The sequence below is a fragment of the Schistocerca gregaria genome, chromosome 1 (genome assembly GCF_023897955.1).
Source record: "Schistocerca gregaria isolate iqSchGreg1 chromosome 1, iqSchGreg1.2, whole genome shotgun sequence".
In the NCBI taxonomy this organism is placed as follows: Eukaryota; Metazoa; Arthropoda; class Insecta; order Orthoptera; family Acrididae; genus Schistocerca; species Schistocerca gregaria.
The window spans coordinates 198,226,091-198,243,486 of record NC_064920.1 but is presented as its reverse complement, the minus strand read 5'-3'; the positions used below and the strand labels follow the sequence as shown (position 1 = coordinate 198,243,486).

The 17,396-nt window shown below is 37.3% G+C and overlaps 1 protein-coding gene across 2 annotated transcripts; it reads right to left on the bottom strand.

Annotated features, from left to right (window-relative positions):
- Positions 1-3,794: 3,794 nt before the first annotated feature.
- LOC126336647 (zinc finger protein 135-like) lies at positions 3,795-17,396 on the bottom strand. Of its 2 annotated transcripts, XM_050000583.1 has the most exons (3): positions 17,136-17,204; positions 8,244-8,318; positions 3,795-5,463 (listed from the first exon to the last, which is right to left on the bottom strand). In XM_050000583.1, exon 3 carries the CDS (start codon positions 5,460-5,462, stop codon positions 4,482-4,484), a length of 981 nt encoding a protein of 326 aa, XP_049856540.1. In that variant the 5' UTR covers position 5,463; positions 8,244-8,318; positions 17,136-17,204; the 3' UTR covers positions 3,795-4,481. The 2 variants fall into 2 exon arrangements, with proteins under 2 accessions (XP_049856540.1, XP_049856531.1); XM_050000574.1 differs by lacking the exon at positions 8,244-8,318 and having other exon boundaries at positions 17,136-17,396.

The following is a 17,396-nucleotide window of genomic DNA, read 5'->3' as shown; positions in this document are numbered from 1 at the left end:
TTTTACAAGGTGGGCATGGCATATTCAATACAGCACACATTGTTTCTGCTGCAGTGTGTCCTTTACCAATAGCTCTCAGTCCATAAAACCACCTAGCATTTACTTCAAAATAATTATCTTTACACTTACCAGAATTCCAAAATGAGTGAGTATATTTACAACTGGCACAATTAATGATTAAGTTTCCTGGATAGTCCATTTGAAACTCACTGTTTTCATATACACTAACTGGCCCTCCACATATTTTACAAAACACATATTCACCAAACACCCTTGTTAGGATGTGTAAATCTATCAAAATATAACCTAACCTGCCGTTGACATCACTTTCGTTTTGAGAAAGCTATGTATCATGTTTTATTTTAATCTTCGAAGCACTAATGGGTGTTTCTCTAGATACTGACAAGTTTGCCTGCATTACATTGTCTGCAACTTCACGTCACATGTTGAATACAATGTTTCCCTTTATTCGAAAATATATTACCACGAAACCCATGCTTCTTAAAAACACTTCGTTTTGGCATCATACTTTACTTTTTGAGAGATTTGCCAAACTATTACTCACTTTTCCACTGAAAAACATTAGCACTTGGACATACAATGTGTGTTTATACTATGAAACAATATGATACTGTATTTGACAGTGCTACCAATACAAACACATAATTTAATCTTTATAACACAGCAGCCCACAGCCTTCTATATAAAAAAAAATTACTGATTTTATTAGATCTTAAAGTAATGCACATAAAAATTTTAACATTTTCGTCTTGTGTAGATTATATTTTTGAAAAATAAAATAAAATACTTCCCAAGTCAGTTTGTAAGTTCAGAAAATTTGCAGATTTTATAATTAGGGAAAAATCTGAGAATGTGGAAGGGGGAGGGGGGAGAAAATCCACTCTAACTCCCCCCTCAAAAACGCCTACTCTTTTGCGCTTGCCTTCTCCTAACACTGGACAAAATAGGTTTCCCCAAAACATGAAGCGAGTCCCAATGGCTCAGTTTCGGTTTCAGTGAAAGACAGCACCTCAAACTCAGTACTTATGGGAACAGTACAACACCCTGAGTCTTCCCTAGTACCTGTCCACCCTTTGCAGAATGCCTAGATCTACCATTGACATGCCACTCGCAGTCAAGTGGACAAGTAATGACAGTTGCAATGCTACAGTCCTTGAAGTTTCAGAAACAGCTACGTAGAAATTCAATGCGCTAGCATTGCTGCAGCAGGTATCCTGGCTGTGAATGTTAACAATAGGTGCCTGACACTCATCAGAAAATGGCAATGAAGCAGTGAGCCAACAAAGTTTTTTGAGTCCTCCAGCATTTGTGGGTGAGAATTTGCTGAATTGAACCCGAATGCCAAGAGGCATGTTCCTGGCTGCTACTCCATGATGACACCACAGCCCAAAAGGTGAAGACTGTGCACATTTTAGGTCAGCAAACGTATCTCCTGGATCACCCACTGTATGCACCAGATTTGGTGCCAGCTGGCTTCTGGTTGTCCCCCAAATTCCAGTCGGTAGTGAAAGAAAACTGTTAGGACACAGTTAAGGACATCCATAAAAACTGTATTGCAGTAGTAAATGCAACTCCAAAAAAGGACTACGGTGACTGTTTGAAAACACTTTTAAAATGATTTCAGCTGTGTTTTGGTTCAGGAGGAGACCATCTAGAATAAATACAGTGATTTTGTGAACATAATCACAGATATACAGGCGTATATATATTTTTTTTACAGCCGCAGTCATAATGGATCTGGGACACGCTGTGTATTTAAGTTTGCTCAGAGGCAAAGTGGTGCAAGTTACCCGAGCCCTTTGAAATAAAATAAAACTACATAAATTATTTTCAGTGGTAAACACATCAAAATAATGACATCTTTCTGCAGAGTGCAGCAACATAAAAGTACTAATAACTTCTTGTATAATTTATTACAATGCATCTAATAAAACCTTTTGTCTCAAAATGGATAAAACATTACATACACAGCAGTGGTTCGAACACATCATTTGGTGAGTGGTTACCTCAACTCATCCCATTAACTGAACATCACCCAATAGTTTCCTATGTTATTTAATCATGTAACAAGTATATGAGTAATAACTGGCTTGTGCAATTTTATATGAATTAATGTACTTCCAGCTTTGAACATGGCTGTTATTCAGCAACCATATACTAGTTTCAATATAAGAATAAACACCCAACCTGTTGCACATAAATGATAGGTGCATTGCCTACATGTTGACACCTACTAGGGATGTCTTCATCAGAAAGAACAGTTGCTAAATCGTAAAATTACACTGCTAAATAGCAATAGTCAGAATTTGGCGTGGTTATGCTTAAGTCAGATGTAAAACAAAATGTTATAGCCATTGGCACGTGTACCCAGCATGAATCATCATCAACTGATGACACTTAACAAAACATGCTTCCACTGCAACACTCCTTTCCCTAAAACACTTGGTTCACACACTTCCCGCACCGCCATTCAAAATCAACCAAACTAAAATGTGTGTACTATACTTAGGCCTACTGTTTGTAAATCATTCGATTGTCTTTACTTCTGAACTGGCAGAAACTGAAGATTTTGGGATGCTAATACTTTGTGTTTGACCATGGTCACTAACAACAGCAATAATAATAAAGTGTAGGCACTATAGCAGTACAGTAGCCATTAAGTAGTTATTGTTGTGCTGTTAGTTATTTCGCTTTTCTTTGCGAAGTGAAATAAGCACTTTTTGGTCTATTGCAAGAACTAACAACTTGGAGAAGGCATTCTCATGAGATATACAAGCATATGTGATGTTTTTGTTTCAATTTTACTGTCAGAGATGAAGTTGCAAAGTAAACAGTATGTGTATAGTTGATGGATTACGTGAGAAAGATTATGCTCATACATTAATTTCACAAGCAGAAATTCCAACAACATGTCATGCATTAAAGTATAATTTAATTTTATGACTGGAAACATAATTGTACACTTTTGTTTTTACCCCATAGGAAATCACTTTTTACCCACAGGTCGGGAACCACTGATCTAGCGGTTACTTGTACGTTAATAAATCATGTTAAGTATACTTTTATCTTCCTGCCTGTAAACCTTAAAGAAGATCACAGATTTTTTTAAATGTGCAAACAAGTATTTCCACTGTTGTGTGTCTGTTTAGATCACCACTTGTTTGTACTGAAAATAGTTGATGCCTGGGGAATCAGCATCCACTCTGCATGAACACCAAATGCTATTACTGGCTATTGGGGTGATATAATACCATTCACACGGTGACAAAAAAGAAAAGAAGAAAGTGTAGGGCCCAAAAATAAATAATTTTTCAAATTTTCTCTTCATTTTGACTAACATACAGCTTGTCAGTCAGTTTTCAGAATTTCTCAAACCACAAATATCCATTACCATATAACTTTCCCTTTTTTTTATCATACTTCACTTACCAGCTATATTCTGCTAACGTTGAGACAACAAAAGTCGATTTATTTTAAATTATCTGTATCCAAAAAGTGAAAGCAACCTCTGTCACCCACTTCTGGGTGTTATGTATGTGATTAAAACTGAATGACAGAGTACAAATAGTTGTTGGCATGAAATTTTCTGAGTGCTGGATCCCGCACTCATCTCCTCTTCCACAATAACAAAAAAAGAAGAAAATTTTACCATGTTACAACTCCATGCAATAAAAATTAGTAGGGCAGCCCTATATTTTAAAGCATATAAATAACATTTTAATGCTGAAAGAAATGTGAAAGTCAACATGTTCAGTCACAAATAACAGACTGCATAAAATTAATAATTTTGTTTATTCTGCAGTCCTAGCAACATAATTTTAATAGTGTTTAACACAAACTGTTTTGAATATAAAAAATTATGCTTACAACACTTTTAGATTGTTGCAAATCACACTTTATTGGTACTTCACTTTGTTGAAAATTCATCTCTCTATCACACACAAAACTTTCGGGCAGTTAATTACACTTAGGAACTTAAAACAAAGCAGCCATCAACATAAAAGCTGTAACAATTAATTATTTAATTACAGCTAAAGCATTTAAACAAGTTAACAGCATTGACTGACTGACTGACAGTCAAGATTACTGTAAAATTAATGGTTCAATATTCCATCCAAGAACAACTGATAAAACAAGTCTATACTTTTTGCCTCCATTATTTCTGAAGCAGTTGGAGGTCAAGAAATAACTGTAGGGAACAGTGAGGAGAGCAATCAAGGATATAATGACGAGTCTTATAATTGCAAACTTTCAAAAAAACAAATTAATCAATAACAACAATATTAACAGTATCAATGAGGACACAAATTGGTAATGATGATGATGATGATGATGATCTGTAACTACAGCCCACATTTACAGATACTACTCATGACTGCTTCAGTGTTGGAAGGGGGAAACTTGAGTGTGTATCTTGGATTTAAGAATGAATAGCTCAAAAGTATTAACTGTCAAAGAATTTATAAAAAGTGAATCTCTTCAAGATGACCAAGCCGATGCATTCTAAGGTGACCAGGATGAGCAAATGACTTGCTGCATATATCACACTGGTAAGGATCTTCTCCTGAGTGGCTCATCCAGTGACGTCTAAGGCCAGCATGTTCAGTAAATGGTACACCACACATCTCACAATTGTACACTAAACCACTTCCACTGGTATGAACAAGAGTGTGTTGTCTCAAGGCTTGTGTGTTTGAAAATCGTTCAGGGCACGAGTTGCATGCAAATGGCTGCACAGCACTATGTACAAACTGATGCCTACCAAGCAAACCTCTCTGGACAAATGTCTTGCCACATACCTCACAACGATATGGTTTCTCACCCGTGTGTACCATGTAGTGCTTCCGGAGTAAGTCTAAACGCAAAAAACTCTTGTCACAAAGAGTACAGATGAGAATATTGCCAGTTGTATCCACACAGCGCTGTTTTTTCCTTGGTGGTTCAAAAGAATCTTCACAAGGACTATTTGTTACAGGTATTTCACTATCCTGTCCAATCAATGCACCATTCCTAACAGATTTTCCAACATGGAATGACACAACATGTCTTTGAAGAAATTCTGCTGATTGAAACACTTCACCACATAGTTCACATATATCTCCTGGCTTTGGTGCATCAGGCAAGTGAATAAAGACATGTCTGATAAGGGCCGATTTTGATAAGAACTGTTTGAAACAAGTGCTACATGTGAACGTGACATTTGTTGATACACCACAGGAGATTTTATTATCTCTCATTTTCTCCTTTTCACCGCTGGATGCCTTCAGTGGTACACCAGAAGATAAGCTATTGTCTCCTTGATCAGTCAACTTTTCTTTAACATTGTTTATTATGCTTTCTGTCACAACAGAGACAGACTTGGTACTGGAGTCTGCATGCAGATAAGTTGATGAAATATCATTTTCTACTGCACTGCATCCTTCGTGAGATACCTGGGACATGCTAAAAATTAAAAAGAAAGCAAATTACTATTCTTAAAATAAAACAACAAACATACAACTACAACATTACATAGAAAATAAAAATACAGTGAATTACTACAAGACAATGTGAAAGAGACTGGTTTAGACAGGAATCAAGTGATTCTTTTGTGCAACTTTTATCAAAATTGGGAATATCACACGGCTGCAAATACTTGTCATCAGCCTTGACATAAAAACAGCAATACATATACTCATTCAAGTGTATGTTTTGTGGATTTTTAAAAATCATATTAAAACTAAAATCGGACAATGATTAAAACTGTGCACATCTTTGCCTTCTACGATCAATGAGTTTATCAACTGAGGTACCTCATAAAAACCAGTGTGTTCTGCCACTTCAATATGTCAATTCACATCTCTCATAAATCCAAACAAGATCACTCCAAAGCTGTTGTGAGATGAACAAAGGCAAAAGTGAAGAAAGGCTTATAGGTGCTTAAGGTTTACTTTCGAACTGAAATTTCCACTTAGCAAAGTTTCTATCAATAACATTGATATTAATGACTATAAGTGAAGAGTGCAATCTAATTTACAATCTCATGGACTTCACATTGAAAGACATTCTTTCTACCATAGGAGTCAGCATTGCAGTATCATAGACAAGCAGTTTTGTTATTAAGGATACGAGAACTGGTGGTCTGAATCTATGGGTTGGTATGAAACATACCCCAATGGCTCAATTCTATAAAAGCATGCTGGAGGATGCAGACAATACAGTGTATGGCAAAATGGCAATGCACTGTGATGCATCATGAGCCACAGATGAAGGGGATTAATGATGGTTGCGGCGACATGTATGGGTGAACATATGTGCAACTGAAGACTCAGATGAACCAAGGGGCTATTAACAGTGCCTCCTCAGTGATAGCCAGAAAACTTTGCTGCACATGGGCCTCTGCAGCAGGCACCTGGTTTATGTACTCATGCTAACTGCTGTTCATTGACGACAAAGGCTGCAATTTGCACACCAATACTGCAACTGGACACCCACTGAGTGGCGACAGTTGGCCTTTTCATATGAATCACATTTTATGCTCCACTGAACAGAAGCTTAATAGCATGTATGTACCTGCAACAATTGTTGCAAAGGTCCAGGCCAGATGAGGGAGGACTATGGTTTGAGGAATGTTATTGTGGCATTGCCTGGTTGATCTCGTCATTCTGTAAGATACTATGGATCAACACAAGTATGGCTCTATCATTGGTGACCATGTCCACCGCAAAATGCAGTTTGCTTTGCTTCCTTGACACAATGGCATCTACCAGCAAGACAATGCAATATGTCACACAGAGTTTGCAATATATGTGCATGGTTTGTGGAGCACAGGAGTTTACTGTATTCCCCTGGCCATCAAACTCCCCGGGTTCAACTGAGAATCTGTGGGACCACACAATCAGGCTGATACCAATTCCTATATTCGTTAGTGTGCACTGTCTTATATTAAAAACCGATTTTCAAGATTTTGGGGGTGTAATCTACATGGGACACATGTAAATCTTCTTCTCTTACATCTTTTCTACACATCATGTTAGAGCATTGCTACGCTATGATTGCTCAGGGCCACAGTCAAAACTGATGCAGTGCTAGAGTACAAACCCTAAGATCTAGAGTTCAATCCTCAGTTGGTCTTTTTTGGACAGAAATTACTTCATTGACAACGAGCTTTTAATGTGATAATGCCAAGTTGCACCATGATCCAGATCTCATGTTAAACTGTATATTTCCCTACAATTGACTGGCCGTTACTTCAAAGGTCGGAGGAAAACAGGAGTATACCGCTTCAACAGGAACATGTCTAGCAAACCATGGCAGTGTTCAAACCTACCTTTAAGGTTTAGGGCAGCTTAACTTTTCTATGATACTGCCCGTTCCTTATTTGAGTAATGAAACTACAACTGTCCCTTTTTGAGGATGCCTTCAAATTAAGTTTATAAGATTGAAAAATTTGAGAAATTATTTTAAGATATAAAATAGCTTGCCATAAGGGATCATAATACACTGAGGATAATATAATAAGCAGAACAAAAAATTAATACAGTAGTGTATGTAGTTTTGACATGAAGGGAAATTTGCAGACTTCATCATGTTGTAACTGACATAGTTATACTTTCTACAACAATTAATGTCAGTTCCAACATGATGAAGTCTGCAAATTTCCCTTCATGTTCTTTCTACAACAATTAATATTGGTTCCAACATGATGAAGTCTGCAGATTTACCTTCATATCAAAACTACGTACACTACTGTATTATTTTGGGTTGGGTTGATTTGGGGGAACAGACCAAACAGTGCAGTCATCAGTCCATTCAGATTATGGAAGGAAGTCGGCTGTGCCCTGTCAGAGAAACCATCCCGGCATTTGCCCGGAGTGATTTAGGGAAATCATGGAAAACCTAAATCAGGATAGCCCGACGTGGGATTGAACTGACGCCCTCCCGAATGAGAGTTCAGTGTTGTATTGTTTTGAGCTCATTATATTATCCCCAGTTTAGTATAATCCCCTATGGCAGGCTGTTTTGCATCTTAAATTAATTTCTCTAATTTTTTGATCTTATAAACTTCATTTGAAGGCATCCTCAAAAAGGGGCAGTTCTACTAAGTTATGTCAAACCCGAAAGTCCACACTGCAACAAAACTTGTGTACCATTATTCAGAATTCCTCTTTTTCTGTAGACTTCCCTTAATATCCTCCTGACTGACTTCCATATTTTGGTGTAATACAAAACTGTTAACATACCTCAAAAGTTTCTGCCATGGTCCTTGATTTCTTCTTATTCTCACTAACTGCTGTGCACACTTTAGCCCTCAATATCTGAAACAACATGAGTTCTCTGCAAATGAAGTGATTTAGAACTACCCCACCAAGAGGTAGACAATGTTGATGTGAAAACTTCAGTACCAGTTGGGAACTCATGAAGTGATCTACTTGGTTTTAGTGTTAAAATAAGACCAGGAGTTGGCACTGTTCTGCCAGAGTTATGAAGCCTCGCCAAGAAACATAGAAATGAAATCACCAATTGCATCACAGTGAGAATAACATCTGCATTGAACAAACTATTGGATCACCCAAACTGTTGGAGCGTGCATAGTAACTGTATGAGGCTCTCATCAACTTGACTCAAGATATAGATGGAGATAGAGAGGCACAGACACCACACATGCGGGGAGTAACTGGAGGAACAGATGAGCTACATGTAAAGCCTTATGGTCTAGAAATCATAGTGTAGTACATTGTAGACTTCATAATAATCTTGAATGTAAGGCAGTGATAAGGTTACTGGTAATCACAGCAATGTGTCAGTGATAAACACTGCTATTTCTCCCCTCAGTTATTTCACTGCTTGAATCATTCTTCCCAAGGAGATAAAAGCTGCACAGCCTAGAAGCATCAGAACATTTATAGATATGTTGTTCACATCAATTTATACATAGTCTTACGCTGCGAGTTTGCACTGCTCTGGGTGTACTTTCAACAAATTAAACATTGTATGAGAGCCATTTATCAGCATGTACCTCAGTCTTCTTTCTCTATTTACTTACTTAATCAGCCAAATTCACATATAGTAAGATTTGAGCAGCCTGTGCTTCCACACAGATGTTTCTGCTCATACATCTGATTTGAACTACACTATGCGACCATGATACTACTGCAATGGACTCCCATGCCTGTTACTGGAAACGTATGCTATTAGGGTCATTGCAAATTTTGGTGATAAGAATCTCAGTAAATTAGCTTACTATGCCTACTTTCATTCACTGCTTTCGTATGGTATCATATTCTGGGGTAATTCATCGTTGAGTAGAAAAGTATTCATTGCTCAAAAACGTGTAATCAGAATAATTGTTGGAGCCCACCCACGGTCATCTTGCAGACATCTATTTAAGGATCTAGGGATCCTTACAGTATATATATTCACTTATGAAATTTGTTGTTAATAATCCAGCCCAGTTCAAAAGTAATAGCAGTGTGCATAGCTATAACACCAGGAGAAAGGATGATCTTCACTATGCAGGGTTAAATCTGACTTTGGCACAGAAGGGGGTAAATTATGCTGCCACAAAAGTCTTTGGTCACCTACCAAACAGCATCAAAAGCCTGACAGATAGCCAACCAACATTTAAAAATAAATTAAAAGAATTTCTAGATGACAACTCCTTCTACTCATTGGCTGAATTTTTAGATATAAATTAAGGGAGGGGAAAAAACTAACTTAAACATTAGTGTCATGCAATATTTTGTGTAATGTAATATCTTGTACATACATCTTTCATTAACCTGACACGTTCCACATCATTACGAAGTGTCGTATTCATGATCTATGGAACAAGTATTAATCTAATCTACATAGGGTGACATTACAGTAAACAAAAGTGACTAAGAAAAGCACACTGTGAATGATTTTATAACAGTTACACATATACTATCTAGTGGTTCAGCATCTCCTCATGGGGGGGGGGGGGGGGGGGGGGACCCGCGTAATAGTCCTAGCTGCAATAGTATTGTACTCAACTAGCACTTTCTTTCATGAGTATGTAACACACTGATTTGCTTACAGAGTGCACAGCATACTGCGGTCCTGCTATATCAGCCATTGATTTTGTCAACTTCTATTGCAAGCAATGCTTCTTCAGTAAATATAGGTTGGCAATTAAGCACCCTCCCCCCTCACCCTTTCTTTGAACTGATGATGGGTATGGGAGGACACAATTTTTGCACTGAGCTAAATGAAACTTATGTCAACATGCCAACTTCAGACATCAACAGAAAAGAAGTAGATGAGACCTGGGATCAAAAGTGATCGATACTGATAAGCCAACTCTCAAACAAATTATCACATCCCGACATAACATAGATCTTGGCCTACACTACAGATTAGTCTGTCACCAGAACCTACATTACAAAAACTAAGAGACGCAAAATAAACTTTATCAGTATACAGTTCTCTTCCTGCGTGCACATGTATGATGTTACACACTGCAATATAATTAAGTTACCAGATGAAACCAACACCCAATATCGGTATGTTCACTTGACCCAAAATTGCAAGAAAGGTGATTTATTTTATAACTGGTGAGTTAAGTAGCATTACTGGCACAGGAAAGGAAGGAGAAACTGTGTAGTTGTTTCAACTTGGTAAAAAAAAAGAAACAGATAATATGCATAGAAGATTCTGCGAAGGAAAAGTACGTATGGATTACTGATACTTTGTTCTAATGGTACACGTGGAAAGAACCACGGGATTTCAGAACAAGCCAAATAGACTTTACTCTTACCCACATCACATATGCATTGAAAAACAGTATCAAAAATGCTAGATCCTTATCAGGAACAAATGCTGATACAGATCATCATTTACTTGTAACTGATGTAATAGTAAAACCAACTCATGTTATTTTCGTGTTTTGTATTGAGACTATATAAATTATAGTTCAGTTGAAATTGATTTTCATTATCAGGAGTAATAAGCAGTAAAGAGTAGCTGTACTTGGAAGCGATTGCACAAATTTGAGGATCTTTTAAAAAAAGTGTCAGCACAGTAATGTACTTTACATGATGATCTTATTGCTCACATCTAGTGCATAGACACTATTTGGTGCAGAGTATAATTCCACAACATAATCATAAGTGAAAATTTGTAAAATAAGCCAACACACTTGTTGTTAGGATAACAGATTGGGGGTTATAAAACTCAACTGAGCTACTTTTAATAGTTCAGTTACACATTGATTCCATTTTAACTTCTTATCTGCAGTGTGTTTCATTTAGCCTATGAACACTATTGTCTACATCAGGTGCTAAAAGGTCATTATTGATTGCTTGAAAACACATAATATGGCAAAACCAAATTTTATCTATCATCAGATTGTCTGCTGTGGGTGAGTCTGAACCCTTGATTAGTATGCCTGTCTTTGGCAAACATTAGTTTCTGAACTGTCCTTTAAAATCAACAGACAGTAACTCAGATACGTTATGAACAAGAGTGGATTCAGTATCAATACTTGTGGCACTCCACTAGTTCTGTGCCCTCGTTTTAAGTAAGTTTCATGCCTGAGATGCAGTCCATTAATGAAACCTTCTGCTTTGTGTTGTGAAGTGATGTAATTAATGCCACAAAACTTTAATCTGCCAAGTAGGTTTTGTGATCCACACTATCAAAGGCTTAGAGGATTACAGCACGGTCACAGAACACACCCACGAGATAATTTTTCACTGTTTAGGGCTGCTACACTTAATTTCTGAAGTCTCGTATAACTTTCTTCAGCGATAACCCTTTATGAAAGGCAAATTGGGTCACAACTGGCAAGTCCTGATCTGATGTACCATTTCCTCAAACATCTTGAAAAGATTTGAAAGGTTGGCAAAAGTCTGTAATTGGAGGTGGTTGACCTGGGTCCAGTTCTGTACAGAGGTGATACTACAGCCAATTTAAGCCTGTCAGCAAATAGTCCCTGCCTCACTGATCGAGTACAAAGGTAGATATATAGACACTATATAGACAACATGAAACTTAAATATTGTGCCACAAGCACCAGCAAAGTCAGTAGAATTACTGTTTTTTAATGACCTGATGAATTCTGTTATCTCCCTGGGAACTGTATTTTTTAACCTAATATTGTTGGTGGTATGTCCAGTGTCTGCAGAAGTAAATCTAATACACCTGTATTTGTTTGTTTATTATTGGATGTAGTGTTTGCAGCCATTGTGGGGAAGATGCCATTGAATTCAGAGGCCAATGATTTGAAAGAGTCACTATTTCTGCCAGATATTTTACCAGAGACTCAATTTCATTCAGCTTACTAGTTTAGTCTATTTATATTCTCAACCTTCATTCTTGGAGTATGTTATTTGTTCTTCCTCTTTTGCATATATAGCCACTCACTTTCTTCTTACTGACACTAGGGTGAGAAGCATTCTGTGCAATGTTCCTGATGTCATCTCCAGTTGTGCAAATAATGTTTTGATACAAGCTGTTACTTGCACCAAAAAAAAGTTATGGTGAAAACTTAGATGTTTACAATGTTGGGAGAGAACAGTGCAAGAAAACAAGGACGAAATGAATAACACAGGACATGATTGAAACAATGAATGATGAGAAGAAATGGAAATATGTCAAAACAAATATAGGAAGAAATCAATAATATAAAACAAACAATGAACTAACCAAGTAAAACATTTAAGGACTGGATGGCAAAAAGTGCAAGCTAACAAACCTAGAAAAAGAACAGATACAAGAAATGAATAAGACAATCAAAATTTTATGAAGAAATAACCAAACAAAATAATGACAATGGGCATAATAGCCACAAGAATGTAGTTTTAGACTCAGAAACTATGCAATAGATTTGGACTCATTATGTGGAAATGTATGAATCTCAGAAATATGTGGATGAAAATATTGTGAATTATAACAAGAGTAATTTGAGGGTGGAATTGGCCAAATATCACAAAAGGAATATTTAAGACAATCATATCAGATCTCTGGAAAAGAAAGACCGTGGAAAGCAAGGGGAAAAGCAATAGCCTGTATAACAATTTGTCACTGGATTAGCTTCAATTCACAAAAGAAAGATTCTAAGCTCCTTCAAAGCTCTTCCTTAAGAAACAGAGGGAGTAAATTAAATGTGTAGAGTAAGAAGTCTGGTAGTGTTTGAAAGAGTAAAAGGAAACAAGAACTCTACTTAAGTAGATCAAAAAGAGAAAAGCAAACAGGGTCAGACCTTTCTAAAGATATTCCATATTTCGGTGATCCAACTGTTCTCTATCTTCAGGAGAAGAGTCTGTTAGTTTGATTAGTGAAAAACTGAAGAGTTGGTGAAGCTTTGTCACCATGTGCTGACATCCACGTATTTTCAATTTAATGACGGAGTAGTCCATTATTACCCATAGTCACAAATTTATTTATGGAGGACTTCAGCTTTGCAACCAACATGCTTCTGGAGATATATGGATGATACATCTTTTGTCTGGCCACATGGATGTGATGTTCTTAATAGATTTTTGGACCACTCCAACTGTCTTCAACTGTGCATTAAAGGAGGTGATTCAAAGTCATGAGATGCTTCCAATTTTGGATGCTATGGTTTACAAAAACCAGATGATACTTTGGGTCTGAAGTCTAAGAGTTGTCATCCATCACACCAACGCAGTGGCGTCCATAAGACTTTGGTGCATAGAGCATATGCTATTTCCAACATGTACAGTTTAACCCTAGAATTTGCGCATTTGATGGCTGTTTTTAAGGAAAATGGATACTATTAGGAGCAGATTCATTGGGCTATGGAGACTGGACCATGACCAAAGGCGCATGAAGAGGAACATAGATCAGTGGCCTTTATTCCTTATGCTGGGGGCATATCATTTAAGACTGGAAGAATTTTAAGGAATTTTAACATAAAGAGTGTGTTCCGCCCATATTCCAAGATTAGGGCACTACTCAGTTCTGTGAAAGATTGTTTGGCACTTAGGAAAGCCAGTTACAAAATTCTGTGTTAATATGGGAAGTCTTACATCAGCTGTACAGTTCACACAATTCATGACATGTATGGAACATTGCCATCACACGAGACGACAACAGCCTCGAAAAAATCAGCAGTAGCACGGGAAACAGTATGAAAGTGATAGTCGCCAACACTTCTTGTTTTTGGAACAGTGTCTATAAAGAGGCAATTGAAATTAGGTTGGCGGATAATTTAATTAATAGAGAGAATGGTTTTCCTCTTAGCAGAACGTGGAATCCTATACTACCCCGCATTGAAACAGAAAGTTCTTCAGTATGGCCAGTCTGAGTGCTCGAAAATCACCCTTGAGTGCGATATATCGTTGCTACCAGTGTTCTACTGGCGGCGGTGCCACCTGCCCGCTTCTGGAGGGCAGCAACTGCGATGGACAGCACATGCGCTGTGTACAGTATGAAGGCCTATATAGGACACTGATTTGCAGTGTGTTCTCAATTCTCAGCAGGACTCATCAGCATACTCCTGAAGATGGCAAACAGTTGGATTGGCGAAATATCAAATAGAGATGATTTCAGGATCCGGCAGCAAACTCAAAGAGACTTTCAAGACATTCTAAGGATGATCTGCTTTTTTAAAAAAAAAAAAAAAAAAAAAAAAAAAAAAAAAAAAAAAAAAAAAAACTGTATTACTCTTAGGTGTACTGTTACTTGGACTGCTGCATTACTCTTATATGTAGAGTAATACACAGGGTTTCAACTTCAGGGTTTTATACTGAAGTGAGTAAATTAATTCATTAGGATTTCACACAATATAGTGCATGAACTGCTGGTACAAATATGACATTTTCAGAAGTATGCATTGCATTACATTCACATGTACATGGAAAAACAAATAATGTGATTATAAACCAAACTGAAGAAAAGCTCAAGATCACAGTTGAGTGATCATGCTTCAAAAAGGTTGTTACAGGTGTAGATGGAAAGCTGGAAGAAGAAATAAGGGAACAAGTTGGGACAACATACTCTCTTGTTTAATGCAGTCGGGGAGATGTTTCTCAAAATGAGAAAGATATCAATTGAGGCAGAGCAGTATACAGATTTACCTACATCCCAGTAATGACCACCTTCTACAAACCTTAGAATGAAATTTTCACTCTACAGCGGAGTGTGCGCTGATATGAAACTTCCTGGCAGATTAAGTTCTGCAAGGTTCACAGGAGAGCTTCTGCGAAGTTTGGAAGGTAGGAGACGAGGTACTGGCGGAATTAAAGCTGTGAGGACAGGGCATGAGTTGTGCTTGGGTAGCTCAGTTGGTAGAGCACTTGTCCGCGAAAGGCAAAGGTCCCGAGCTTGAGTCTTCGTCCGGCACACAGTTTTAATCTGCAAGGAAGTTTCTACAAATCTTGTTCAATGAGTTGGCAAACAAATGCTCAGATCAAACTAGAAAGAAATGGGGTATGTCCTGAAAACAGAAAACAAAGAGACAGGCCTAGAACACTGTCAATAGAGGGAAAAATTCACAGCCTCTGATGAATACTATCAAAAGCAACAGATAATGTCATTTGCAGCTCTCCAATATAAATTGAAAATTTGTGCATCAAGGTTAATGATGGAGGTTGGGATTGAAGACGAGAAATGACTGCCAAGAAAGAATGTGAGAATGGAATAGAAGAGGCACTGCAGGGGAGTAAGACTGTCAGTGAAAGAAGCATAAACTGTAACTGCGGGTAGATGTAAGTGGAGAACACTTTTATCCTCTACACTGTGAGTCAGAGGGGGGCAGGGTTAAGTAAGCAGATTAGCAACTACTTATGATTTATGCATAATCAACGCAGGCCTATGAGTGAGTGAAGAAATATTCTAATACATATGTATTATTCTGCGTTTATTAATATATGTGGTTACTTTTACTTTTTGGAGAGAGAGTGCAGCAAAATGGCAGATTTCTGTACAACCAAGTGCAGTAAGTGATGCCATAACCGAGCTGCATAGGCCTAGCCTACTTGAAAAGATGCTGAGTCCCAGAAAAATCAATGGAGGAGTTCTAGTAGTAGTCTTTGACAACTGAGAAACATGAGTCATTATATTTCATATCTGTTACAGGTTTGGTGCAATGGCATTTCCGTCCGTCTGGCTTATCTCAAGCGAGTTCCCCTGTTTCTGCCCCAAGCATCTGAGGTAACAAGTGTTTGAGTTGGATGTCGGCTCAAAAATGTTATGAATGGTTCAACATGATAAGACCTCTTAATTGAAATATTGTGGGAGTCATTCTCAAATAATTTCTCGGCACACACATCGATCTCATCAGTTATTTAGTAGCCTACCAATTTGGAAACAACTATTATAAATATATTAGCTACGTGGGCAATGTTTTGCTACATTTTTGATACCGTTTCTTCATTTGCTATTTATGAGTAAATACTGAAATTTTATTATTTTTCGATGCACATACGCTAATTTTCAGTAATGGCACACTGATATCATTGCTGCAAAGTAATAATGAAAGCCCATAAAAAGGTAGTACGAAACACAGATCAATACAGAAATATTAAGGCTGCTTGGGTGAACTAACGAAATATTTTTATTACGTCGAGGTCTTAATTACTTCCCCAATCGTTGAAATTATTTTCATAAAATTCTACATGCTGAAACAGCATCTGATTTACAGACGATGAGTTAGCTCTTCCTACATAAATCCCAACTTTTGAAAATATTTTGGAAGATCCTCTTGCTTGAATCAGACGATGTTGTATACTATAAATTTATGTTCCAGCCACTGTAACTCTCCGTAAGATTTTGATTAAGTGCTGACCGTCACCATTAAAACGGTAATTAACTCTTCCACTGCACAAAACAATTCACTTGACAACTGCGTAATTCGATAGCGTCTATTTTGCTACCACAATACATCCTTATAATTTATAAAGGCCACAAAGGGTATCCTGTGCGCCTCTGTCTTCAATTCCAAGATCTCTGCAAGAAGTATCGTCCATCAACTAAGGAAAACATTATCAGTGTCATTTATTCAAAAATTTATGCAATAAATGCACGTCATTATGGTAACAATAAAACAAAAATAATAAACCAATGTTTCTAGGATTATCTAGGAACTGTTGCGAAATGTTTCTTTGTTCTACAGTCGAGGAATACGATATAATCTGATCAGCAAATACCTCAACGCAAACACAAATTCAGCGGCTTCCCACCGTCATACAGTTTTGAGCTAAACAGAGACACACTGCAATACCTTTCGCAGTTATCGAAATTAAATCGATAGCTCGATTTGAATGATTCGTTATTCATTTTAAAGTGCAGTAACATTCATAATCGCGTAATTAAAACCAAGGTAGTAATGTTCAAGTATTCAGGAAACTTACAAAGGGGACCACGACCAGTTAGTGTGAAATTACTCTAAATCATTCCGATGCATTCTC